Source organism: Dipodomys ordii, unplaced genomic scaffold, assembly GCF_000151885.1.
Source record: "Dipodomys ordii isolate 6190 unplaced genomic scaffold, Dord_2.0 Scaffold22, whole genome shotgun sequence".
NCBI lineage: Eukaryota > Metazoa > Chordata > Mammalia > Rodentia > Heteromyidae > Dipodomys > Dipodomys ordii.
In genome coordinates, this window is record NW_012267238.1 from 13,286,343 (window position 1) to 13,313,295 (window position 26,953).

The 26,953-nt window shown below is 36.5% G+C and overlaps 1 protein-coding gene across 4 annotated transcripts in view; it reads right to left on the reverse strand.

The window, feature by feature from the left end:
• The window catches only part of Dlg2 (discs, large homolog 2 (Drosophila)), a 1,447,312-nt gene extending 1,421,245 nt beyond the window's left edge, over positions 1 to 26,067 (reverse strand). For 3 of the 4 annotated variants that reach the window (XM_013013986.1, XM_013013988.1, XM_013013987.1), the window contains exon 1: positions 25,723 to 26,042. In XM_013013986.1, the coding sequence (XP_012869440.1) occupies positions 25,723 to 25,764 (42 nt within the window). In that variant the 5' untranslated portion in view covers positions 25,765 to 26,042. Of the gene's footprint in view, positions 1 to 25,722 lie in introns of all 4 variants that reach the window. The other variant, XM_013013989.1, reaches the window with a different exon arrangement.
• Between the last annotated feature and the right edge of the window lie 886 nt (positions 26,068 to 26,953).

A 26,953-nucleotide genomic window follows, 5' to 3' on the forward strand; every position in this document is an offset into this window, starting at 1 on the left:
ATAGTCTATTCCAGTTCCTCTAGAAATGAGTAACATCTTCACAATTCACAGGTACACTTACGTAAAGAACTGTGTGTGCTACAAGGTGAAAACTATGCACTAGCTATTTTTTTTAAAAACTTCACCTTGGGAAAATATGCACCAGAACAGGCTCTTTCCATTTGTTAAAGTGCTCTCCAGGAAGCCATAGGCCCTTCTGGAAGCTGCAATAACTGAGGAAGGCCGCTGGGGTACCATTTGGTAAACTGCAGCTTCAGTGAACTCAATAGTACCCAGGTGGCCCGAAAGAGTTAATGCAGCATTTAGTGGTACACAACTTCACTCCTTGGGAATTCTTTCTAGTCTGAGAGTCGGCCTCAGCTCAAGAAAATTTCCGCCAACCTTTGGCTTCTAAAAATGGCTGGTGGTAAGAATGCTCTTACCTAATCTCTAGCACTAATAGATTAAATGAATGATTTATATATTTTCATCAGAAGCAAGATTGAGTATGTTTCCTGAAACTTTTCTTTTCTGGCAAGTAACATACTTCAAAGCTTTCTTCCTTAAAATGTCTTATGTATTAAGAGTAAAACGAGAATTTAAAAATCTCAAATTATATGTAAAATTAATACTAACATCAAAAAATCATTTTTACCCAATAAATTAGACAATATAGATATTTCAACCCACAAATATTCTGTAGTTAATTACATGCTAAATCCTGTGACAGGCACTAAGCATATAATGATACATAAAAGATTCCTGTCTTCAAGTTAATTTTACTCTCATGAGGGAATACAAAATCTTTAGGTAGAGAAATGCATTGCATAAAAGATATATACCCTTCTGCATACTTTTAACAATTTGAAAATCTCCCATTAGTCAACTGCTTTATTTTCATCATAAAGCTTAGTGGTTAATATATAAAGAAATCAATTATAAGATAACACCATGTCTATCCACAGCTTTAAACTTGGTGATCATGTATAACTGGACCACTGAATATAAAAGTCAATGAATTTTTTAAAAAAGTCAATGAATTTGGCTCTTCAGTTTTCACACACATAAAAATAATCTTGTGTGATTGAAATGAAAATCTAACTCTGGAAATTTCTTTTTAGTATTACTTATGCAGCTTTTTATTTACATAGATTTAAAGTTTTAACTGATATTGTACTATAAACCTTTGAGACTAAATTTTCAATCAAAGCATTCCTATGCTGTAGAAAGTGTTAAAGGCCATGAGAATCTTTATAAAATCCACTCTGCTTTTCTAAGGTTTATGTTTTCCACTTAACTTTTATTTTCTCCCATTTTTCTCCTTTCAAGTAATCTAAGAAGTCCTTGTGTGAAATAGATCATTAAATAAGAAGTAGGATAAAATATCTTTAATGTAAAAGCAAAAGTAATAAACATTGGGGACATGATTCTTACAGCATGCTTTCAGAATAAAAAGAGAAGGCTCTCATTATAACCATAAAGTATAGTTTTAATGATAAATGATATGAAAAAATAACAGCAACTTCATGGGCTTGACCAGAGGAGGAGTTTTGTGAATCATTCATTAATCATACCAAGGTTTTAAGAGGATCTCAGGCTTAGAAGGGGTGGGAAAGATAATAAAATTTAGAGCTAGGCACCTGTGGCTCATGCCTGTAATCTGTAATACTCAGGAGACTGAGATCTTCAGATCTCAGTTAAAAGCCAGCTGGGGAAGAAATAGCCTTGAGACACTCATCTCCAATTAACCACCAAAAAGCCAGAAGTAGTGCTGAAGTAGTAGAACACTAGCTTTGAACAGAACAAGCTCAGGGAAAATATCCAGGCCCTGGACTTCAAGCCCCAGAACCAACACACACACACACAAATCAATATTAAAATTAAATTAAATAAATACTTAGATCCAAGTATCTCCTGACAATGAATGGGAAGAAAGATATTATAACTAATAATGCTGGTTTTCAACCTTGATTCCACACAATACCCAATACATCTTCTTGAAACATAATTAAATACCTACCTGTCAAAGTTTAACATTGAATAAGAGTCAGCTAGTCATAAGCTCTATTTCTACACTTACCAGAATAAATTTTCCTCCACAATTTTACTAGCATCCATCCCTCCTCCTCCTTCCAAACCAGTCTCAAAAAGCTTCACTGTTCCATTTTCATATGTGGACATACAGTATTTTGATGATATTTGTGCTATTCTTTTGTGTGCCAGTAGTGAGGCTTGAACTCAGAGCCTGAGCACTCTCTCAACTTTTTGCATTCTACTGCTTGAATTACAACTACCATTTCTGCATTTTGGTGATTAATTGGAGATTAGAGACTCACAGACTTCCTTACTTAAGCTGGCTTTCAACAGTGATCCTCAGATCTCAGTCTCCTGAGTAGCTAGAATTACAAGCATGAACCAGTAGCAACTCACTCATATTCACCTTCTTTTACACTATCTATTCACCCTTTCCTCTTCCACCAGACCCCAGACAGAACCTGTTTTACAACTCCTGCCATTCACTTTTTAAAACGTACATTAATTGTTCAAAGAGGTTTCCCCATGGTGGCATTTCTTACAAGCATATATAGTACTTTAATTAGATTGACGCCCTCCATCCCTTACCCTCACTTTCTCCATCCTTCATATCCCCTATAATTCAACAGCTTTTAGTGACTGACATTTTTTATATTCATTCACAGATGCAGTGTGTTTCAGTATCGTTCAATCCTCTAACATTCTCTTTAGTACCAAACTTTTTTTCCAGAATCATGACAGAATTAATGATTATAACTTTATATAGTCTCTTAATGCATAAGATGTCTTACAACTTATAATAGTGGTGCTATGGTATGATTTAGTTCATACAGCAGATCTCTATGTGAAATGTTACTACTTCCATTTTTCAGATGAAGTATCTGACTGTAATGGAAATAGAGTTCCACATCAATAAATAGCAAAGGTGAAATATAAACTGTGTGTATTCTAATTCAGATTCTAAAACTCTTTGCAATGTTCATACGATTTACTGAATAAAAAAATAAGCACTTTCTCAATTTTAAATTAAGGTTCAATTAAGGTTTCAAGGAAGGTTGAGTTGATAACACTAAATGCAAAAGAAGAGTTTTAAAACATTTTTGGAGATAAGCATCAAAGTGATAGTAAGTTATTTTCTTTCTGTAAGCCTTATTAAAAGTGCTTTAATACTGCAACTTGAAGCCAACACCATGTACACATTTTAAGCCAATCTGGTTTCATGAAAATCTCTTGGGCTTTCTTAGAAGGCAGTTGTGTAAAATTCTTGAATAGAAATCTGGACTGAGGCCCCATTTCTCCAGCACTCTGTGGAAGATCACTTGCTTACAGTTACTCCAAATCCCCAGATGGCAAGCCCAGGGCTACAGTTGGAACAAGCAAAAACTACAAACTCTGGCTCTTGTTTGATCTGAACAAAAGTATCTTTTACCTTAGCATCTGGAATGTTATTTAAAGAAAGAATCTGCTTGTAGATTTCTCACAATGCCTCAAAGGTTAAGATAGCAACTATTCTTCTACTTCAGTGCATCATGAGGTAGTACTCACCTCTGTCTACTTACAGCAACTAAAATAAGATGAAGAGGATAAAGAAGATGACAATGACAACAAACAGGAGGAGGAGGCGAACAAAGAGGAGGAGGAGGACAAGGAGGAGAGGAGGAGGAGTATCAGGAGGAGGAGGAGGAAGAGGAGGAGGAGGAGGGAAAGGGAGAAGGAGAGGAGGAGGAGGAGGAAAAGGGAGAAGGAGAGGAGGAGGGGGAGGAGGAGGAGGAGGAAGATGCCTCCTCTGAATCTCACAGGTACTTTGCCACTTACAAAGTGCTTTCAGATATAGGATCTGATTTGCACATTTCTCCCCACAAGGCTTTATTTTCCAGGGTTTTCCCACAGATTCTTCTGTTCATTCTTTGCAGTCTCCCTGGGATAAATTATCCACATCTATGATTTTAAGTACCACCTATAGATATGATGGGAATACAGACTTAGGTGTTCTTAACTTTGTGCTCACCTGGGAGAGAGAGTTGTCTGCTAAGCAGCACCCAGGGCTTACCATTGTTAACTTCTATTCACAAAGTGCAAACTTGAATATTTTTCCTCATCAGCTTTCTGCTGGACTTTGCTAGAGTAGCTGCTAGCACCAAATCTGTTCAGTTTTTTCAAGCTTAAACCATGAGAGCCTAAGGTCATCCTTCACTCCCGTATGCAGATATTAAATCTCTCTTCTAATTCCTCTTCAGTAGTGTTCCTACATTCTTATCCAAGTTATTTTCATAGTTAAGTCTTTTATCTTCCCTGAAGAAAGAATTACTGAAACTTTCTAAACTCATCACGTCATTTTCTATCTTATCCTATATGTCCAGGCCCCCTTCTGATTCTACCAGATGATCATCCTAAAAACATAAACTTGGTGAGGACATTTCCCTTTTATAAAACTCCAATAGCAGGAACTAGTAGCTGTAATCTGTAATCTTAGCCACTTGGGAAGATCACAGTTCTGGCCCAGCCTGGGCAAAAGAAAAAAAAGGAACTCATCTCAACATAAAAAGCTGAGAGTGGTGGCATGTTCCTGTCATCCTAGCTACAGAAGAAAGCATATATAGGAAGACAGAAGTCCAGACCATCTTGGACAAAAAGCAGGACTATCTCAAAATAATCAAGGAACTGGAGGCATAGGACAAGGGATAGAGCATTTGCCTAGTTCTAAAAGAAATCCCTGACTTCAAACTCTAGTACCATAACCTTCCCCCTGCCCCCTCCCCCCAAAAAATTTAAAGCTTATTCGAAAGACACAACACTTATATGATCTAAATTTTTAGAAAGAATATAAAGACTTTTGCAATGTTACTCAAAACTATCTCCTTAAACTCATCATGCTTTGAACACAGTAAGTGAAAGGCATATTTTCTAATTTCAAAACAAGATCTCATCAAGATTCACCACTTGGATACCTTATATTCTTGAACAAAAATACCCTGCTTCTTACTCGTTCTTTAAAATGTAGTTCAACATTCTCTCAACTCTCATAGAAATACCTAGGTTCTCTATTGCATAAATATATAATCAAAATGACATGTGCATGTATGCCAGCAAGCCCATAAGGACATAAAACTATATTCAGGCACAAGAATAGCTTCTAGTTTTTCTGTTTGTTTGTTTGTTTGGGCCCAGTTGTGGGGCCTGAACTCTGGGCCTGGGCGCTGTCCCTCAGCTCTTCAGCCCAAGGCTAGCACTCTACCACTTGAGCCACAGTGCCACGTCCGGCTTTTTTCTTTTGCTTATGTGGTGCTGAGGAATCAAACCCAGGGCCTCAGGTATGCAAGGCAAGCACTCTACCACTGAGCCACCTTCCCAGCCCTGTTTGGTTGTTTTGTTATGGGCCTTGAACTCAGGGCTTGGGTACTGTCCCTGAGCTCTTCAGCTCAAGGTGAGTGCTCTACCACTTGAGCCATAACACCACTTCTAGTTTTCTGGTGATTAATTGAAGATAAGAATCTCACCACCTTTCCAGTCCTGGCTTGGAACCATGATCCTTGGATCTCAGCCTCCTGAGTAGGTAGAATTACAGGTGTAATCAACTGGTGCCCAGCTAGTTTCCACCTTTCCATCTCTGATAGACAGTCAATTAGAATCAAGTGATATATATTCCTATGAAGAATATCTTTGCTTTATAAACATTTGAAAAAGCTGTATGATCATAAGTAAAGCACAGATCAGTTAATGAATTTTATCTCCCTCAACTACAAAATTGGGATAATTTAAAAGTTCTTTATCTAAAATAGTTTTGAGAAGAATCTATTTTTAGAGTATTTTAAAAGTAAAAGAAAGCATGCTACATGGAAATTTAAAACTAAAACTTTAAAATACATAGCTAATAAAAAAGTCAAGGTACTCTCCCTGCAGAACAAAATGTTTGCAACCTATGGTAAATACAATTAGTATATAGGTAGATATGTATATATATATATACATATATATATACATACATATATATGTATACATATATATGTATACATACATATATATATATATATATATATACGTACATACATGCATGCATACATACATATATTACCATTACTGGGGCTAAATTTGCCTAGGCACTCTTAGCTTCTTTACTTAACTTTGAGACTTGACCACAGCTCCATTTCCTGCTTCTTGGTGGTTAAGTGGATATAAGTGTTTCACAAATAAGGAAAAATCATCCTGTTTGGTTTAATAACATCATATGATAGACAATTCACACAAATGAATAAATAAATACAAACACAAGTGATTCTAGCTGCTGCAATGTGTTTAACATTGTTGAAGGGTAAAAGAAACAAATTAGCACTGAGATAAAATTTTTTAAAAAAAATTGTTAGACATCAGCAAAGTGATATAAAAATACTTAGTTTTGAGAATGAGTTTTTAAGACTGGCACTATCACATATCCTTGAGTGTAAAGCCTATAAAACTTCCCTGGCAGAACTTAGGCAAAGCTTGTCCAAAGCCTTAAGATGCTATACCATTTCCTCTTGTCCATAATGGTGAAACAAATTCTATGAGAATTCTACCTATTATGTAATGATTTAAGGGTAATCACCCTTTTAAGATTATCTTTATCTGTGTTGTACTTCTGTTAAAATTACATGCCTTTGTTGATCTAATTACATTTTCAGATACACTGCTGACAAAGTAATATCCCAGAAACTTCCTAACATGTTTTCCACTCTAATTATTCAATAACTTCCCACAACGTACCAAGTTAGTAATGACTTCTTAAGTTTATATGCATGACATGGGCTCCAGTTTATGTTTTCTAACAAGATTGAACTATGTTGTTTCCCAGATATTCTTACTTCCCTGCTATCTACATTGCTGAACACCATATCTCTTCCTGGAATTTTCTGTTGCCAGTAACCAGAGGCTCAAACCCTATTTGTCATTGAAGTCCAACCACCAAAGCTACTTCCTTCAGTTAGCTTATCTTCATCTATAACATTAGGATAATAAACTAAGTAGTCTCTGAGAAGTTTCAAGAAAGCAGTGTATAGTACTCCAAAGAAGCAAAAGAAGCACCATTTGTGTAAATTAAACAGAAAGTTCTTTTATTTATATAAATTATATAGTATTTATAGACTTCTCTCCCCATTCTACCTCCAAAGATACAGTATACTACACTACATTGCCTTGTATTTTCATAGTGTAAATGGGAAAGAAAGGAGAAAGTCGCTTTATTAAGCCCCTTTAGGTTCACTAGGCTCTATAAAGTGAAAGTCTGTAAGGGTAGCTGTTTGACCTGAGGGTTTTTTTTTTTTAATGCTAGTTACTGGCATTGAATTTAGGGCCTTGTACTCAAGGTTGACACCCTAACACTTGAGCCAGATCTCTACTTCTAGATTTTTGCTGGTTTATTGGAGATAAGAGTCTCAAAGACTTTTCTTTCTGGACTGACTTTGAGTCCTGATCCTTAGATCTCAGCCTCCTGAGTATCTAGAATTAGAGGCAGGAGCCACCAACATCCAGCTTTTGACCTGATTTTTCCACTTGCTCAGATCTGGAGGTTTTCCGATTTGCTTCAGGTCTCTGGGACTAGTTAAATTCCTTTTTGTTGCTGCTTCAATGTTTCAATTCTTTCTTGGAATATACCATGCCATTTGATCGGGGGAAATTCTAATCAAATAAAGAACATACACACATGTTAGCCAAGTGTAGCAAGTGCTAAAGCATGGGTTCAGATAGGAAGTGAAGGTAGAGCTCCAGTGGTAGAGTGCCTGCCTACAGCAAAAAAAAACAATCAAGAGTGCAAGGCCCTATGTTCAAACTCCAGGACTGGCAAAAGAATGAATTCAGTTATGTGAGAGTTTATACAGAGGCTCACACCTACAAGAGAGACAAAGACGACTTCTAGGAAAGAGGGAAGTCTGAGATGAGAACAGAAGGCTGAAGACGTCTCATGTAGATGAAGGGCTGGTGGAAATGAACAGACGGTTGGAAAAATATCTCATGGTTTGTGCAACTGTATGAAACATGGGTGACTGTGGTCCACAGAGGAATAAAGGAGGTGTGGTAATGAAAGGGGAGAGGCTAGTCCAGCCATGCAAGCCTGCAAAGTCTATTTAAAGAAGGGGAAACATTTAAAATACTGTAAGCAAGTATGCATGACTAAACTCAGACCTGAAAAATCTCTTCCTGGCAGCAGAATGGGAAACCAGCTTGAATGATCAAAGGACAGAGGCAGAAGCCTCAGGAATATATCATAGTAGTTATAGCCAGAAATAAAAGGATCTTGAATCAGAGTAGCTGTGGCATAAGCAGAGGAAATACCATATTTGGTAAAGTTCTGGGGACAGTAGGTGGCATCCATGTACTGTAATGTAAAACAACATAACAACCGAATCCAGATCCACCAAGGTTACAACCAGTGAACCATGAAGTCACTGAGGAGAGACTAAAGAAGCTGGGTAAGGCTTGCCCCATTTATATCTACAGGGTTGTGAGCCTTGGAAAAATACTGAGAGACTCCAGAGCCTCATAGTTAGCTGCTGTGTTATGCTACAGTGAGCCATTATCTCTTTCTGAACCAGTTGAGTGGTAGAATGAACCCAAGTTATTATTCAATATAGACTTTAGAATATAGCATTAGAAGCAATGCTATTGGGAGGCTACTAAATGTCTCTTAGTTTTAAGTACTTCAATCCTGAATAATTTGAATTTAAATAAAAAATATGCCTGCCCTATGGCTAAAATTTCTTTTTCAAAAAAATTGAATAGATGAGTATTCATTTATATGGGTTTAAAGGTTTCCTCAGATCAATGTTTATGTATATGACAATATTTGAACAGGTCTCTTATTTCTGCAACTTAGAAAATAAAAGTGCGGTCAAGAAAAACCATCTAAAAAGGCTAGAGGCAGAAGCAGCACTTTTCTATATTCAAATTTATCCCATCTTGATACAACTTCATCGAAAGGAACTGAGTTTAATACATGGAAAGCCAAAAATAATTCATTTCCTCTTTTTTATAAACTTGTAGTTTTAATGTCAAAATGAGGATATTAGTAGATGTGGGATTTATAATAATTTTTCTGGGGAAATGGAGTCTCACCTTGAGAAATCCAAAAGACCAAAAAAATTATAAAGCACTGCCAGTATGGCTGTGCATTTGTACTTCCTAACACAAACTTCAAAAAAAAAGTGCATTTTTAAAACCCAAAGGAAATGCAAAGCTCAATTTATTTTCAAGGGAGACTAGCTGCTGACTGAAGAAGTAGCATTTAAAGCACACATCATGGAAATGAGATTGTGTGAATCATGGCTTCTTCATGCCTACACAAGCAACCCTTGACTGACAGGTCCAACTTTATACAGAAAAGGACTCTTTGATTAGGCAGTTCACAATATGACTAACTGGGATATTCAGATGATTGTCAATGGATGGTATTTCCAATACATGATACTATTTTCTATGTGATATATCTATCATGTCTATCTACTTATTTATCTGTATTTATCTGTGGACATAGAGGGATAAAGATAAAGGGACAGTTTGAGGTTGTTTAAAACTTGTGAAACTGAATGACAAATTATAAGAAAATATCAATAGAAAGCAGAAGACTGTGGGAATATTAAAAATAAACATTTGAAAAATTAGTTATGATAGGCTTACCATCGACCTAATGTTGAGCTCACAAGACCATGAGTTAACAATTTTATGTAACTTCATATGTAAGATAGTCCATACAATAAATGTGTTTAGGGCTAGAATAGAAAAATGTAGAGAAGGAAGAAGAAAGCAATTATATCTGGGGCAGGAAGTATTCACTGACTCTACTATATATAATTTTGAAGGACCAATAGTAGTTCCTCATTGGAACTACATTAAACCAGGGCAGAGAAAAGGCTTTCAGTCACAAGGAAATTTGCTGTTATCTCAAACACAGGGTTTGTGTTTTTCCCATGATAGTATAAATATCTAAGTTCTCCATTGAGAAGGGTGGATGTGCCTTTAGGAGGCAGTATATCTTAATGGATCAAGTGTTGATATCAACTAGGTAAACTAGTCATTCATCTTTTCTGGACCTCAGTTGAGAGTTGAAACTTGGTTGGAAGGTCCAAGTTCCCTTTTAAATAATACAGTGATTACGTTAACCTACTTTTATTTTCATTCAAAAATCTTTCAACATTGAGTATGTATTTTATACTGACAATGCTTCCCAATTCAGACTGGAGATACTTCTTTTCCTCAATAGCCACACACAGTTAGGGACTACTCTACTGAACAGCAGAGCTTTAGTACACATCCTTGGAAACGGCTAGAAATCTCTAGGGATGTGCACAACCTCTCTTACTCTTAAGAATAGGGTTGAAATTCATTGGTACAACTTAGTTTTACATGTATTTCTAGGGTAGTCTCAAGGCATTTAACCTGGGAGCAATAATCTTACCCTTATAAAATACATTTCAGAACAAAGAGTGAAAATTAACTTTTATACTATGTTGTAGAGAGGAGTGGAAAGGACTAAAGAATGCAGGCATCTACCAGAGACTCAATTTCTTTGTTTTTTTGTTTTTTTGGGGGGTCGGTCGTGGGGCCTGAGCACTGTCCCTCAGCTCTTCAGCTCAAGGCTAGCGCTCTACCACTTGAACGACAGCACCATTTCCGGCTTTTTTATTTTCTGCTTATGTGGTGCTGAGGAATTGAACCCAGGGCCTCATGCATGCAAGGCAAGCGCTCTACCACTGAGCCACCTTCCCAGCCCGACTTTATGTAGAAAATATTTATGAGGCCTGGAAATGGTAATGCATGTAAGTCTTGCAACATAATTTGTTTATGTAATAGAGACAACCATACATTATATAATCAAGGAAACAAAGGCAAAAGTAGATTAATAATTAATGCAGGGTCACACATATAGTAAGAGGTAGAAAAGAAAATCTAGGACCAGGACTTAAGTGGAGACTTAAGTGGAATAATCACTAGATCAAACCCTGCTTGTTCATGGGAAATTTCAGAGTTGTCCAGAAATTCAAGTTCTTCCTCCTGCATCTAGCTATGCCTTCAGGAATCTGAGATAAATCTTTCCTTGGTAGTACTTGAACATCCCCAGTCCCTTCTCTTTGTAGCTAACCGACAGAAGTTTTTCATTTCTACATAAAATACTGAATCAAAATCATTCCAATATTTTTCTCTTGTCTTTAAATAGAGGAGTTATTTTTACATTCTTTCTAATTCCCAAGAGTTTTCCATGAGCTTTCAGAAAGAAATGAATGGTATTGGAAGGCAGTGTGATATAGCTAACCTTTTTTATGTTTGTTCTGCCTTTTTGTTGTTATTGATGTTATTGGAAATTGTGGGGCTTGAATTTAGGGCCTAGGCACTGCCCTGAGCTCGTCTGCTCAAGGCCAGTACGTACCACTTTGAGCCATAGTGTCACTTCCAGTTTTCTAGTGATTCATTGGAGATAAAAGTCTCACAGACTTTCTTGCTAGGGCTGGCTGTGAGCCATGATCCTCAGATCTCAGCTTCTTGAGTACCTACAGGCATGATCCTCAAGAAAATGGCAACTGCCATTGCTTTGTGACTTTGGGTTTGTGAATCAGCTTCGCCAAGCTTCAGCTTGAGTCTGTTAAACACTGAAGTGGGCAGTAATACTCACCCAATTGTGTTTTTACAATGTTTTAAATACAAATTAAGAAATACGTAACCCATAGCAATGATGGAATAAATTTCTTTTTTCTTTCTTCTGTAATTTCTTCTGGTCTTGCATGGCCCCATCATGCAAGGCTGCTCTTCTGACTCATTTCCAATAGTTGGTCTGTTTCCCAGGAGTATCTGTCTACTTGAATAGGCTCAATAAAAATTACACAGGGATATGGAACCTCAGGGCTTGTTTCTCCTCTTAGCCTACTCAATGGAACTGCGGTGAACAAGATAGACATGTTATACACTTTTTTTTTCCTCTGGAGGATATATTATCCCTTAACTTAAGAATGTGTCAAAAAATATTCCTCCCAGGATGCTCCCCAGGGATTTGATGGCACTGTCCATCCCATCCCATCCAGCCAAATCCCTACATCTCGCCTCTAGCCATTTCTGTTTTACAGGTTCTGTAGACTATGGCACACCAGGAACTTGGCTTTGTTTAGCCCTGAAGGACTAGATAATGAGGGAAGAGGTGAGAATCACTAGTGCTGCAAAAATCAATGTTATTGACTGCTGGACTAAAGGAAAAAGCAAACAGTCTTGCTGATAGTAGTAGACAAGAAGGAAGGGAAGGAACTGGAGGTGGGCAGAACTCAATAATGAGGACGGGCAGAAACCCTGAGTGAGAGATTCTCATTATAGATCAACCTTACTGGCTAAACAACTCCCACTCTTGCCCAGTCTCTACTGCTCCAGTCATTTTGCAACACTTCCTTCTAACTTGTTTATATAAACTAAACAATGTTTTATTCCTAAGGGAAGAAGTAGTTTTCACAATACTAATAAAGCCTCCACTTTTCTTTATGTTGATTTTTTCCTATTTGTTATTTGTATTAACTGATTGTTTTCTAAACTACTCAATTATTTTCGAATGTGTGTACAAAATATTTCAAATTCAAGAATTCATTACTCACCGCCGCATGCAGACATAACTTATTAGTGATGTCCTTTGTATAAAATTCAGTGTTTAGAATGTAAGGGAGGGCTGGGAAGGTGGCTCAGTGGTAGAGCGCTTACCTTGCATGCCTGAGGCCCTGGGTTCGATTCCTCAGCACCACATAAGCAAAAAGAAAAAAGCCAGAAGTGGTGCTGTGGCTCAAGTGGTAGAGTGCTAGCCTTGAGCTGAAGAGCTGAGAGACAGCGCCCAGGCCCAGAGTTCAGGCCCCATGACCGGACCCCCCCCAAAAAAAAAGAATGTAAGGGAGCCTTAACTCTTACTCTAAAAAAATGAAGTTATGGAATTTTTCTACTGGCAAAGAAAACATACATAAAGATATTTTCACTAGAGAAGATATTCGAAGGTTGCATTAAAAATATAAATCAATAATGGGATATAGTGAAAATAGCGAAGTTCTGTCTGGAAGATGAAATTAGCTGTCAGGTTCTCTTATACACTAGAGAATTATGAAAGGTGAATATTTTTTCTATACTGAAACAATTAAGCAGAAAGTATTTTTCAGTATTCTAGAAAATACAAAGTAATCTCGTCCATATTATCTTGTGTTTATTTCATGAAGCCCTATCATAGTAATGTCAATATTTTGTTGTTAGAAAGACTGTCTCATAGACAGAAAAGTTAATATAGGCTTTTCTGAGTTTGGAAGACTTTAATTTTTAAAATATATTCAAATGCATAGATTTTACTTAACTTTTAAGTTCAGCTTATAATTTTACTATTCCACATATACATCTAGCAAGATCTTTATAATTGTCCTTAAGGGAGTTTTTATGGCTTTAAACATTTTTATGGCTTTAAACTTTTATCCCTTTAAACATTTTAATCTGCATGTATATTAAATTTCCTGGTTTAAGTATTTCATTTGAATAACAACCAAACCTTCCCAAGTGAATAATTCTTATACCTAAACAAATTTAAAATATAAACACTATTAAGCATTTTACATTCCCACACACAATTTACAAGTTGTAAGATTCTATCTTTTTCATCTTAAAACTACAAGTCTAAAATCAATTTGTTGACATTCTAAAATGAATCTGTTTAATAATCTAACCTGATCAATTCTCTTACAAAACAATATAACCACCACTAAATATACACAATACCTCACATAAACTAGTAATAAAAGAGCTTAATTTCCTTTATCAGCGCATAATTTCCTTTATCACTCTGTAATTAATCTTTCCAAGCTTAGGAAGTTATTTTGGCCAAAGGAATAATCCGGTAAATTTTGTAATTGGTTTCCCAAGCAATTTTGAAGGTTTCCTAGTAAGTGCTTGAAGTTGTAGATCAGTAAAACTCTTAGCTAGGAGATATACAACTACAAATAGTGAGAATTATTTCTCTTATATCCTCAACTGTAAGACTAAACACTGTTTTATAGTTACTACCAAAGGATTGAGTCTTATCCAAGTTATTGGTATTTGAGATGTACCATTAAAGAGTTTTCAGCTATATAAAAAAGCTCACAATGACCATCAAGCTTGAAGCTAACCTTCCCTGCTTCAGTTGGATTGCCCTTCTTAAAATATTTGAACATCTTCTGAATGGATCCTACATGTTTTCTGAGGGGGTCAGTCTATCCCATACTCACTGTAGGAGGCAGATATTTATCACTGTCATCTTCATCACCTTGTCAGAAAATCTGACTTACCTAATAGTATCATAGAATTCTGCACAAATACAGACAATGAACTTGACATATACACCTTCTACCAAATGTCTTCTTTCACACCTTTTCTAAGGCATGAGTATGCAGGAAGGTCTTGGTTGAAGTGGTTTCTCATGCATGTGACATGGAAGTGGCAGAGGTTGTCAGACGGTAACAAGGTTGAAACCACCTATGAAAATGCATCAGTCTGAGGACAGTGGGAAATTGAAACCACCTATGAAAATGCATCAGTCTGAGGACAGTGGGAAGTATAGAAAGTTCTATATAGAAAGTTTTTTATCTGAGCTTGAGAAAAACAAGTGTGGTGCCACTCTAAATTCACAAATGAAACAGGGAGAAGAGGAAGTTAGCCCAGATGTTCCTGCAGGGCTACAGTGAGGCCCGTCACTGAGGAGACTGAATAGACTAAGCCATGCAGAATCAGGATAAGTCATTCTGAATCAGGCTAGAGATGGTCTCTTTATGATTTATGGATCAACTAGATATCCATGAGGAATGAGAAGTGAAATGTTTTCATTGTAAACTCTTAGGAGAACAGTGTTAATAAGAAAGTTGTCTGACTGGCTTCTGCTTTTAAAAAAAATCATCAAAAACACAAATCAAAGCACAGCATTTGGCTTCAGTGGGTTTAGAAACAGTGTTAGGAGACTAGCTAGAGAAACATATTTGTACTAAGCATATATTTTTCCCTATTTAAAGTACAATGGCAATGATCCTTTTGAAACTTACATTCACCATATATATATTTTTCCAAACTACATCTCATTTCAAAGCTATTCCAAGGTTACACTTGAAAGCTTTCTATCCTCTGCTGAAAAACAGAGGAGTCTGAGAAAAACAATGCTTTCAGTCCCTGCCTACTTATATTTATTTACCCAAAGAAGCTTCCATATTGCAAATAAGGGAAACCATGGGACCTATGTTTCTTTGGGCCTGGCTTACTTCACTTCATATAATCTTTTCCTAGTGTATGTCTGGGACAAGCAGAAAAGATCAAAAGCTATGTACATATGACCAGATAAGATGATGTTAAGTAAAATGAACCCCAAGATAGGGACACAAGTGGTTTTTTTCTTTCTTGCTATTGTTTCTAATGTATTTATAATGTACTATGTGATTCTTTTGTTTCTTTGTATGTTCCTTCCCCACAGTATAACCCCTGTTCTCACTGTATTTGATGTCGGTGCCCTGCATCTTGTATATACAATTCTCTGATTTGGGGAGGGGAAGGGAAAAAACAAAATGCTTAAATATGGATACAGGTTGACCCATTGTAACAATGAGATGTACAAGACACTATGTTGAAAAACAAACTTTACAACTCAGGTGTGTGTGGGGGGGAGGGTAGTTGTGGAGGTGGGAGGGAAGGGATGGTAGGGGAAAAACAAAGGAGGAGGCAACAATGCTTGATAGGAAATGTACTCATTACCTTGCTTATGTAACTGTAATCCCTCTAAACAGTATTTTTACAATAAAAATGTATTAAAAAGAAATATTAAATATTAAAAATATTATTTAGCCTTTTCAAAATTATTAATGATATGAGAATGTTCTCATGATATCTATGAGCAAAAACAAAAGTTATTTATACAGATTTAGTACACACATCTACATTTATTTATTCACACATATATAGAGGAAAAATGAAAAGAGCCTTGATATGAGCAGTAACACTATAAGGTAATACAAATTTTGTCTTTTTTTTCACTTCATATGTCTATAATGAGCATATATCTTATAGTCTAAAAATAGTTAAGAAATATGCACATTGACCCATTTAAATTGATTCTTTAGTTTACTTTTTAATGAGCCTGAAGAAGTGTGGCTTCCAAAGTAAAAACTAAACATCAACTTAAATACAAATAGTTCATTTTAAGTTAATACCCTGTTGCCTCAGTTTCCTTTTTTTGATATAGGAATATGTTTTGAAACAAAGTAAAACCAGGCACTTTTAAAATAAACAAGTAAATTTGCACATTGCTTTAACAATATCTAAATCCAAGTACAGTCATAAAGTAAACAAATGGGGAAAACATAATCAAATGTATTATCTATACATGTATGAGAATATCATAATGAAACTCCTCACATTTTACAATTAATGTGCACCAACAGAAATGTGGAAATAAATATTTAAGTAAATAAATAAGACCAGTATTTGCTCCTTCTATTCATTTTACTTTCATTTTAAAGATATTCCTTCAATTTGGACCCATTCTACCGAAGTTTAAAGTGCTAAGTCTAAACAGAAAGGAGATCTAGCTTAATATTTCAAAATAAGAAGGGCTAGGCCCTCTCAAAATCTTTTTTTTTATTGTTTTACTGTCCATCTTTCCCTTTTCAGGTCTCAAGAAGTAGGTTCTCCAAGCCAACAACATAATACCGATTTGTCCTAGGGAGCCTTGTTACCTGATTTATTGCACTAATAAAATGTGTAGACCTCAGTAAAGTAGCCGCTTCCTAAGGGTCCTCAGACAACAATTGGTTATGAAATCTCTCAAGTGTAAGCACCCCTCACTGCTTTGGGGTGCAAGGAAGATGCAGATTATCAGACACATGGGAATTCTTTCAGTCCCTGGCTAAGTGAAGAAGTTGTGACAACCCTGGTATGATAGAAATGGAAATCTGTCCAGATGCCAAATCTAGTAAGCCAGAGGAGAACTCAAGAAGTCATCAAACCTGATGGTAAAACATTGCCCCTTTGGATAAGCAAGTCAGAGACCCAATCACAGACCACCATATACTGTACAGCAAAACACTGGGCAATCAGAGAGGGGCCCTTCCATACTCTATTGATTCCTGTGCCTGGCTTTTCTCCTGTTACCAGCAGTTATGCTCTGTGAGACTTTGGACAATGTGCTATACCTCTGTGGTCCAGTCCCTTCACAAGTAAAAATGAGTTTAATAACACAATATTTTCTTAGGGCTATTGTGAAGATGAAATAAGTAATGTACACAGTACCTGGTATATCATAAGTACTCAACAAATATTAGCAATTGCTATTAAGCAGGCCAAGATACATAGGTGGATAGACTGGACTGCAGAAGCTAGTACCAGGAAAGTAAGTACTCCACCATGATTTCCCAGATAAACATGCTAATCAAGGCATGGGCCAGGCTGCTGGTTAGCTACCAAGTGCTCTCTCAGGACACTCACGAATTTCCTGCTTAGTGTTAGCTAGCTTTAGTCATTCATCACTTTTTCATTTGCATACTTCTAATTGAGGTTGGATGATTCTTCAGACAGGGAACATGTTGCAAATAATTTTTGCAGCCCTGAGCAATGACCCATTCTGCTCTCCTCAAGCTCATTAAAAAGGGTGAATGAAGGGATATGTTTTAGAAGTGTTGGTATGTATTGTATTTCATCAATTATCTTTACTCCCATTTAATTTTGACCAACATTACAACGAAATGTTTTCAAGTTAAACTAGACAATGTCAAGTTATGTGATTCTTTTACTTTTTTCCTCTGGTTCTATATCTCACTTAAAGAAATGTGATCAAAGCTGGGCGCTGGTGGCTCAAGCCTGTAATCCTAGCTACTCAGGAGGCTGAGATCTGAGGATAGTGGTTCAAAGCCAGCCCGGGCAGGAGAGACTGTGAGACTCCTGTCTCCAATAAACCACCAGAAAACCAGAAGTGGCGCTATAGCTCAAGTGGTAGAGTGCTCGCCTTAAACTGAAAAGCTGAGGGACAGCGCCCAGGCCCAGAGTTCAAGCCCCACGACCGACAAAAAAAAAGAAATGTGATCAAGAAAGCCTTAAATAATTTATTTACTTTGACATTCTCTTAACCTTTCTCTTTCTAGCCACCATTGGCTTCTTGGATTACTAAATACACCTGGCAGACTCCTACTCCAGAGCTTTTTGGCTTACATTTTTATCTTTTCCCACATGGTTTTTCTCTTTTTACTTACTAGATATCACAAAGGTACCTTTATGAGACCTTCACTAACCACTTTATCTAAAACTAACTCAAACCCTCTCCCAGAAAACACTTTCAGTCTCTTTCCATTATCTTATTTTATTAGCATTTACTTTTACACACTATGCATTTTTCTTCATTATTTTAATTATTGTCCATCTACTTCACTATCAATTCCAAAAGGGAAGGCAATATTGTCTGTTTTATCTTACCCTTTATTTATAACATCTGGTTCAGCGACTGAATCACAATAGAGGTTGTTATTCAATATTCAGGGAATGAATGGAGAATACAAAAGAGAATCTCAAGCCTAATGCTAGCCAATGTTAGAAAGAAATCTAAAGAAGGAATAGCAAGTAAAACATTCAATTTTATTTAAGTTCATTTTTTCTAAAAATTGATTTGAGGTGTCAAGTCATTATTATTAAAATTATAGTATTTATTAATACTATTGCTATTAATATAAAATTAATACTAATTGATATTAATGGTATTATTATTAAATATTATAATTCACCTATATACATATGAACTTTTTAAAGAGAATTGTTAAAAAAGGATAAGAGTAGAATAGATCTGGTTTAATAACTGACTTTTCTGGCATTTTAATAGTTATGACATTAGGCAAGATATTTTGTTACCTGTTCTTCACTACCTATAAATAATAAATCAATAAACCACTTTGCTTATTAAATAATAGTAACATTTATACATCAGGATACTAGGAAGCATTCTAAGAGAATATATGGAAAGTTTGCACATGGTTCATGGCTTACATTAAAATCTTATCAAATTGTAGCTATTATTATTTTCCAATGTACTATGATTTTATAATAACTCATCAATTTTTTTTTAGTTTTGAGTTAAAACCTTCATCAGAAATTGTAAGCCCAACGTGCTCATTAGCCCAATAGCCATTTTGAGGCCATAATGTAAGAATCTGGGAAGGATTAACTCAGTTATTGGCATCTTGAAGGAGATAATTATTCAACTGGAATCCTGACAGGAACCACCTCTGATTTTTCATTAGCCCCAGGCTTATAACACCTATGAGCCATAGGTATTACACAAACTGTCCACACATTCTGATTCATGTCCCTACAAACTCTGCCTACAACAAATGATGTGTTTATTCAGAGCATCAGTATGTGCAATGCATCACAGGATATAGCAAAGAGTAGGTGGTAGAAGCATAAGGAGAGGTTCTGTAAGTTTTCCTTTTGATCAGAACATCAATCAAAAGGGAATGTTGTGAGTTCTTGAAAAAGCCTTAAGAAAAAAACTGAAGAAAAAGGTATATTGTTCCTAATTCTAAATGCTTAAAATTTAGTTGAGAGGATGGGAAAAATGTAAAAGCAAAATGAGCTAGCAATATAAGACCATAGTGAAAGTGATGGCAGCATAATACAAGATCTATCACCATGAATGATGGGGAAATTGCACTCACAAATCAAAAGAGGCAAAGAGTAGGAGAGATAGCATATCTTGGATTCTACTTTAAGAATATAAATACCTTCATTATTTTTTAAAGGTAAAACACAATTTAGACAAACATGCCCAGGCAGAGAAGAAGTCCTACTGTAGCAAACCATTCTAGTACATGTTCAGAGGCAGAACAGAGAGGAGTGTTTGGGAAAGAATGGTTTCACTGAATAAACCTGGGAGAAATATGTATGATGAATGTCTGGATTCTGGGTTGTTCAAGTATTCAGTGAATTGTTTCAGTATAAATTATTGATTCCATTCAACTTGGATTCACAACTTGGCTAAACAGATTCCAACATGACGGAGTGAAATGATTTTTGATGGACCAGCCCAGCATTCAAAGCCTGTATGACTTCCAAGTATGTGAGTTGTTTTTCTCAGAAAATTTATAAGCATTAAGATAAATGTGTGTGTGTGTGTGTATGCACACTAGATGTGGGGCTTAAACTCAGGGTTTGAGTGATGTCTCTGAGCTTTTTTGCTCAAGGACATTGCTCTACCCTTTGGAGTCACAGTTCCACTTGCAACTTTTCAATGATTCACTGAAGATAAAGAGCCATAGACCTTCCTGCCCCAGGCTGATTTAAAACAGCAATTCTCAGATCTCAGCCTTCTGAGTAGTTAGAATTATAGGTGTGAGCCATTAATACCGAGTAAAATAAATACATAATTTGGAAAGAAGCCAAGTGAATTCTTTTTTAATCTGGGATTTCAGTTAACATATGCATTATATATATATATATATAGAGAGAGAGAGAGAGAGAGAGAGAGAGATAAAGAGAGAGAGAGCACCTACTTCATACTTGGCATTGATCTTTCTGATGGAATAAAAATGAACAAAAAGAAATGGCTAAAATTCCAGCTTCCTTAGAGCTCACATGTTATGATATGTACATATATTGTTGTGATGATGACTACTAGAAAAGGGGATATTATAGTTTGGCATGTTTCTCATTAATTATAGGATTTTTTCTTTTAAATGATAGGAAAGTTTATTAGGGCAAGAATATACTTTCAATACACAGTACCCATCACTGCACACATTTATATTGAAGTATAAAAGGTATATAGAATATTAAGTCCCTCCCCAGGAAACAGAATACCAGGCAGCATCATTGTCCCAAGGGTAGAGATAGTTTGCTGATTTACATTTGACTTCCAAGGCATCATTTTCTACTTGGGAAAGTAAGTTAAAGAGATGGAGTTTTGAAGACTTTCCTGCCAGGGCTGACTTTGAACCTCAATCCTGCATATCTCAGCCATGTCAGTCTCTAGGATGATAGGTGTGAGCCATCAGTATTGGGTGAAGTTTATTCCAAAACTATTCCTTGACCAACCCTGTACTAGAAATATTAAACCTTAGGTGAGTCAAGTACACAAAACACATACCTTGTGACATTTCATGCCCTGGGTAGACTGCATAGTATAGGCTGGTCAACTTAACTTTGAAAGCTTAATTACAATGTTTTCGATCATAGACCTTGTGATACAACCATCCATAACTGGGCTCAATTCCGAGGATTTTTCTAATGAAATCAACTCTAAAAGTTTAGTGTTCTTTGCAGTTACTTTTTAGCAATTATATACTAATTGAGTGAATTATTACTGAACTATGAAAAATTTCACTAAGTATCCATATGCCTTTTCACAGATTTCCATGTCCCCCCACCGCCCGCCACTCCTGTTTTGCAGACAAAAAAACTGAATATTAGGGAGATTGAGAAATGGTCTCAAACTGTGCCATACATGCGGAAGAAGACCAGAAAGGTTTTTGGAGTTTTGTTATCATCCCCTAAATCATGCTCTAAAATCATCTGGTTATACTGTTTTCCTACAAAGTTCTTGCATAACTCTCAAGGTATTTCAAAATTTAGGAGTAGAATTGTTGGCTCTAGGGACTAGGTGGCATGAACTACTGAAAAAGAGCAGGAAGTCAAGGCTCAAGGCGACTTCAGCTAGGCTGGAGGTAAGATAGAACACATACCTAGCAAAGGAGAGGCTCTGAATTTAAACCATAATGCCACTAAAATGAAAGAGAGAGAGAGAGAGAGAGAGGAGAAAAGATGGAGGGGAGGGAGAGGGAGGAGGAGGGAGGGGGAAGTTTTGGGAGGGAGACATAGAGAGAAAGAGGCTTAGCACATAGGAAACAGACACTGGTCACTTATTTTCTGTATTTTTGTTTTCTTACCTGTGACATGAGTCAAATGTTCTCCATTCATATATAAGACGGAAGGCTTCTGGTCTTGTGGGTGTGTATATATTTATATTAGCAATCAAAGGAGGAAAATAGCAAGATGGACATAAAAATCATTCCAAAAATTTTTGTATCATTACTCTAAAAACAGAGCTAGTTCCACAGACAAAAATGATACAACAAACTTCATGTGTTTTCTCAAAGAGGTACTTCTCAAAACTATACAGGTTATTTCTGATCAAAGTGGAACCACACATTCTATATACTTCTTTTTTGTTATACTTCTTTTTTGTGCTAGGTAAAAACTAAATTAAGGGCTGGGAATGTGGCTTAGTGTTAGAGTGCTTGCCTTGCGTGTACGAAGCCTTGGATTTGATTCCTCAGAATCATATAAACAGAAAAAGCCAGAAGTGGCACCATGACTCAAGTGGTAGAGTACTAACCTTGAGCATGGAGAGGCTGAGGGACAGTGCCCAGGCCCTGAGTTCAAGCTGCAGGACTGGCAAAAACATTAAATTATTCTATTCATTTTCAGGAAAAAAGTTAAAACAAAGCCAATATGATATGAATCCTATGACTCAAGCATCTTAGAGCAATCAAGAAAACATAGAACATAAATAATATCCCTGATTAGAAGCTTTCTTGATTTTTCCTACTGTAGAAATCCCTATTCCAGCAAATAAATGGAAAGAAACACTACTTTCAGCATTAGATTTTGATGATTGCTCAAACTTATTTCACTGTTTAGCCTTGCAAGACCCCATATTGCAGCTACATTAAACTATTTGCAACTCTTCAAAGGGTTTTTCTTCTAAGATCCATTTGGCTCCCTCTACCCACCATGCTTTTTTCATTCCTCAAGAAATTCCATGGTATAACCCCTGTTTCCACTGTATTTGATTTTGGTGCCCTGCATCTTGTATATACATTTTTCTAATTTGGGGAGGGAAAAGGAAATAACAAAATGCTGAAATAAGAATACAGGTTTACCCATTGTAACAATAGATATACAAAACACAATGTTGAAAATGAACTTTACAAGTTGGTGAGGGGAGTTGGTAGACAGCAAATGTACTCATTACCTTGCCCATGTAACTGTAACCCCTCTGTGCAATATTTTTACAATAAAAATATAAAAAAAGAAATTTCAATTGGCTGTCAAGATTGTACTCAGAGATGATCCCATAATGAAACCTTTGTTGACAGAATTCCCTGGTTCTTTGTTTCCTTTTTCTCTATATTCATGTCTAGCATTAAGAGTCCATGTCAGGTACTGTAACACTTACTTGTTAGTTATATGTCTGTCTTATGCTAGACTGGAAGTTTCCTGAAAATAAGGATTATATTCCATTATCATAGTATTCAAAACTTTATCAGAGTCAGTGTATAAAACACAATTGTCATTTAAAAGATTTTAATACATGATTGAATAAATGGTGAGCCCTAAATGACACTCTGATATGTGTGTTTGTGAGTATAGGTATGTTTTATATACTAGAGGTTTAGATTTAATGTTTTGTTATTCATATAACAATATATTTAAATTACATTAAAACATCATTATCAATAATATCCCTTTATAAAGATTCACCGCATAAAACAATCATTCCAGAATAAAAGATTGTGAGATTAGTTGTCTATTATTTGTATAAAAAAACATACAATATTTTCTATTCTTTGAACTTTCAACACCTCAAAATTTTGGGTCCCTGTAACAATAATAATAGCAACCCACTGCCTTCACGAGAAACCACACCTTGTACAGAGACTATCAAAACCAAATTGTTCTGGATACATTAACAATTAGGTCTAAAACTGAAACAATCAGGTGAGATGGTTTTGAAATCAATCTAGTAAAATAGCAGCTTGCAAATAACTGCCAACTCTTACAAACCTGCTACTTTTGAAGGAAAGGATACTCACAAAATAATATTATAAATTATGAAAGAAAATGTAAGAACTAGTTATAAAAAATGTATAAACATTTAAAACTGAAGTTAATCTACACCTGTATAAGCAGCATTATATATATATAGATAGATAGATAGATGTTGAATATGGTCTCAATACCTATTGATTAATGTATATTTCTACATCTCAGTGCAGATTATAGAAAGAATTAAGAATTTGTTATTCAAGTCATCTGAATTTAAGGTATTGCTTGCTAAGTTACCTTTTGCTTATGAGTTTAAATGAGGCAAAACTGAGAAGTAAATCTGTAAAGACAACTGTTAGCAGTGGTGAGTAGAAAGGGACTTCCCAAAGCCTGAATCAGAGAAGTCTGGACCAGGTTTTTCTGTACCTAAATAAATACAATAATGAAATATTGACTCATTTGTGGTTTCTTAATATATAAATTCTCACAGTGCTTGTTCTAAACAGTATTTCATTCTCTCTCCTAAAAAGATGAGACAGGAAAACATGAACAATTCATAGAGTTTAGAAAACAATGACTATTGAGTCCATTATTTGAAATAAGAGCTGGGACTGTGGAAAGCCCCTGGGTAGTTGGGCATCATCTCCATCTTTTAAGACACTTATTTGCATGTTATTTACTATCTCCATCATATGCATGAAAGAAAATTGACTATTCAGGTTAATCTTTATAGTAGTAAAAAGTCAATTCTATACAACTCTGCAGCATGATATCCAGAATGTTTCCAGACTACAGTTGTAACATAAACATGGTCATCAACACATAAATACTACCTGTTTGAAATTCAGATGGAAAAACAAGGAGGCTTACTAAAGAGCAAACAGCAGGGTTCTTTAATAAAACTTGTAAACACAGAAAATGGAACTTAGTACCTAGACACATTAAAGCATTTATTCCCTCAGTAAAATGAGTAGAGGAAACCGTTTCACATTGGCATATTTTTAAGATTACTATTTTAGATATGAAGCCTTAACGGCCTCCCCCAACCCATTCCTGCAAAAAAAGACAATCACTTTCCCTTTGGACTTCCTTCAAGAAGAGATACAAGCTTAAAATGTTAACTGAGAATGTAATTCACGTAAATTATGCAACTGGAATTCCACAGCTGGTCTCTCTGGCTCAGTGCTGAATGAACACAGCAGCAGAAGACCTTTCCAATAATAATGCCCTCCTTCCTGCCAGGGGGTAAATCTCCCAAACTTAGGCTCAACTTCAGAAGCTCATTAGCTACAGCAAGTGAATGTCAGTGGGGTGACCACCTCTCTCTAGCAGCACCCACACAGGCAGAAGCAACCAGCCCACCTGGAGCCCAGGGTCTGCCCGATGCATATAGTCAATACCCAAATGACAGTCGTTTGTTTATAAGCAGGGGATGTTCAGGTATCCCACTGATGACATTCTAATGCCATTAGAATCCTAACTATAAACAAACCCCTGGCTCTTAAACAATTAAGCTTGCATGAACACAGGCAGCTGACAGCACTTTTTAAAAGGAAGACAACAATCAAATTTACAACATGCTTTATAGCTTTTTAACCTACTCAGCTTTCTTCATTCTGGCCTACCTATATAATGTTCATCTTTCCCCTCCCCTCCACTTTCCTCCCCCACCAGGGGTGAGCATGAACCTGAATTACAAACAGTTAAACCTGAAGGTCACTTCACAGCAGCGTTCCAACATGCTTCCCCTGCGAGACTGCACAGCTACCATAAAACAAAGCCTTTGCAACCACCTGTAATAATCTGCCCGCTCAGCCGACAATCCAAAAAGTCCTGGAGCTACACAAGGTAGACATTTTCTGCAGCTGGTTTAACATGTATATTGAGCCCAGTTGCCGCCTCGCCTCCTCTTACCTTCACGTTAGTCCGGAGTGCACAGTAACATGCAAAGAACATTGCAGTAAATAAGGAGCATATGGACCGGTATTCAGCTTCTCAGCACAGCTCCAGCCCCACACACACGATCCTGGGCATGTGCTACTAAGGAGCATCCGTTCCCTCTGTCAGTTTGAAAATGCATTGATCTCTGTTTTCTCTGACTACAAAACGACATGTCTTGAAGGCACTGAGTGAGAGCTCACAATCTCTTCATTGGCTATATATAGCATTGTGCCCAGTAATTTCAATTAGCCGAGAATTCAGCATCTGAAAGTTAAGACCTCAGTTGCTTTTCCTTCTAGCATTTTAAATCACTGGATTAAAAAAAAAAAAAAAGGAGGGAGGGGGGATGAGCTCACCCAGGAAGGAGGGGGGGGGAAAGGTGAAGAACTGAAATTTAACCAATGAGTTACTTTTATTTCTGGAGAGCTCTGGTGTTATCCTATTAGATACTTTACAATGGGATTGCATCCGGAAGACTGTAAATGCGGAGGAAACCTTTTTTTTTCCTTTGAAGGTTTACCAGGAGCTCTGCACTGTATCTCAGGCTATTCTGATGCAGTGCCCTGTTTGGCAAATACTACAAATCACTGCAAGCATATCTCATTCTTCTGCTTCTCCGTGAGGAACAGGAGCACAAGCAACGGAGCCCTGTTTCATAAAAGTCCCTCGGGATGTGATCTGGGCTCTCCTCAGGTGCTCTGCAGTGAGTTCCAGGGCTAAGAAGTGCCACCTTCTCTTGGTTCCCTGCCCTGTAACATCTGCTGTATTTTCCAAGGATATTTAAAGTTGCTAAGCTTCTAATAAAACAATGCATCCAATTTTCTAGAATTTCGCTTTATTGGTAAATGACAATCCATAATAGAGACTTGGAATGAAAACAGAAGATTTCAGGGGAGAACATAACCTCAGAGCAGCAGCTACTGCTTCTGAATATAAAATGTTCAGCTGGCTCTGGAAGGGTGAGAACATGGGAGAAAAATAAAAGCTTCTGTCCCTATGATCCTGAAGGGGGGAGGCGGATAAAACCCTTAGTTAAAAACATCATCAGATCCTACTGTGTGTTGTCTTCCTGTCAAGCAAATGAACTGGATATTTACTTAGTCAAGAGGGCAAAGTACTATTTCAGGTTCAAAATTCTTATTTCCGGGCTTAGGAAGCCTTGGTGCTTAGCTAGAATGTTAAAGCTCTCTGGCAAAATGCAAGC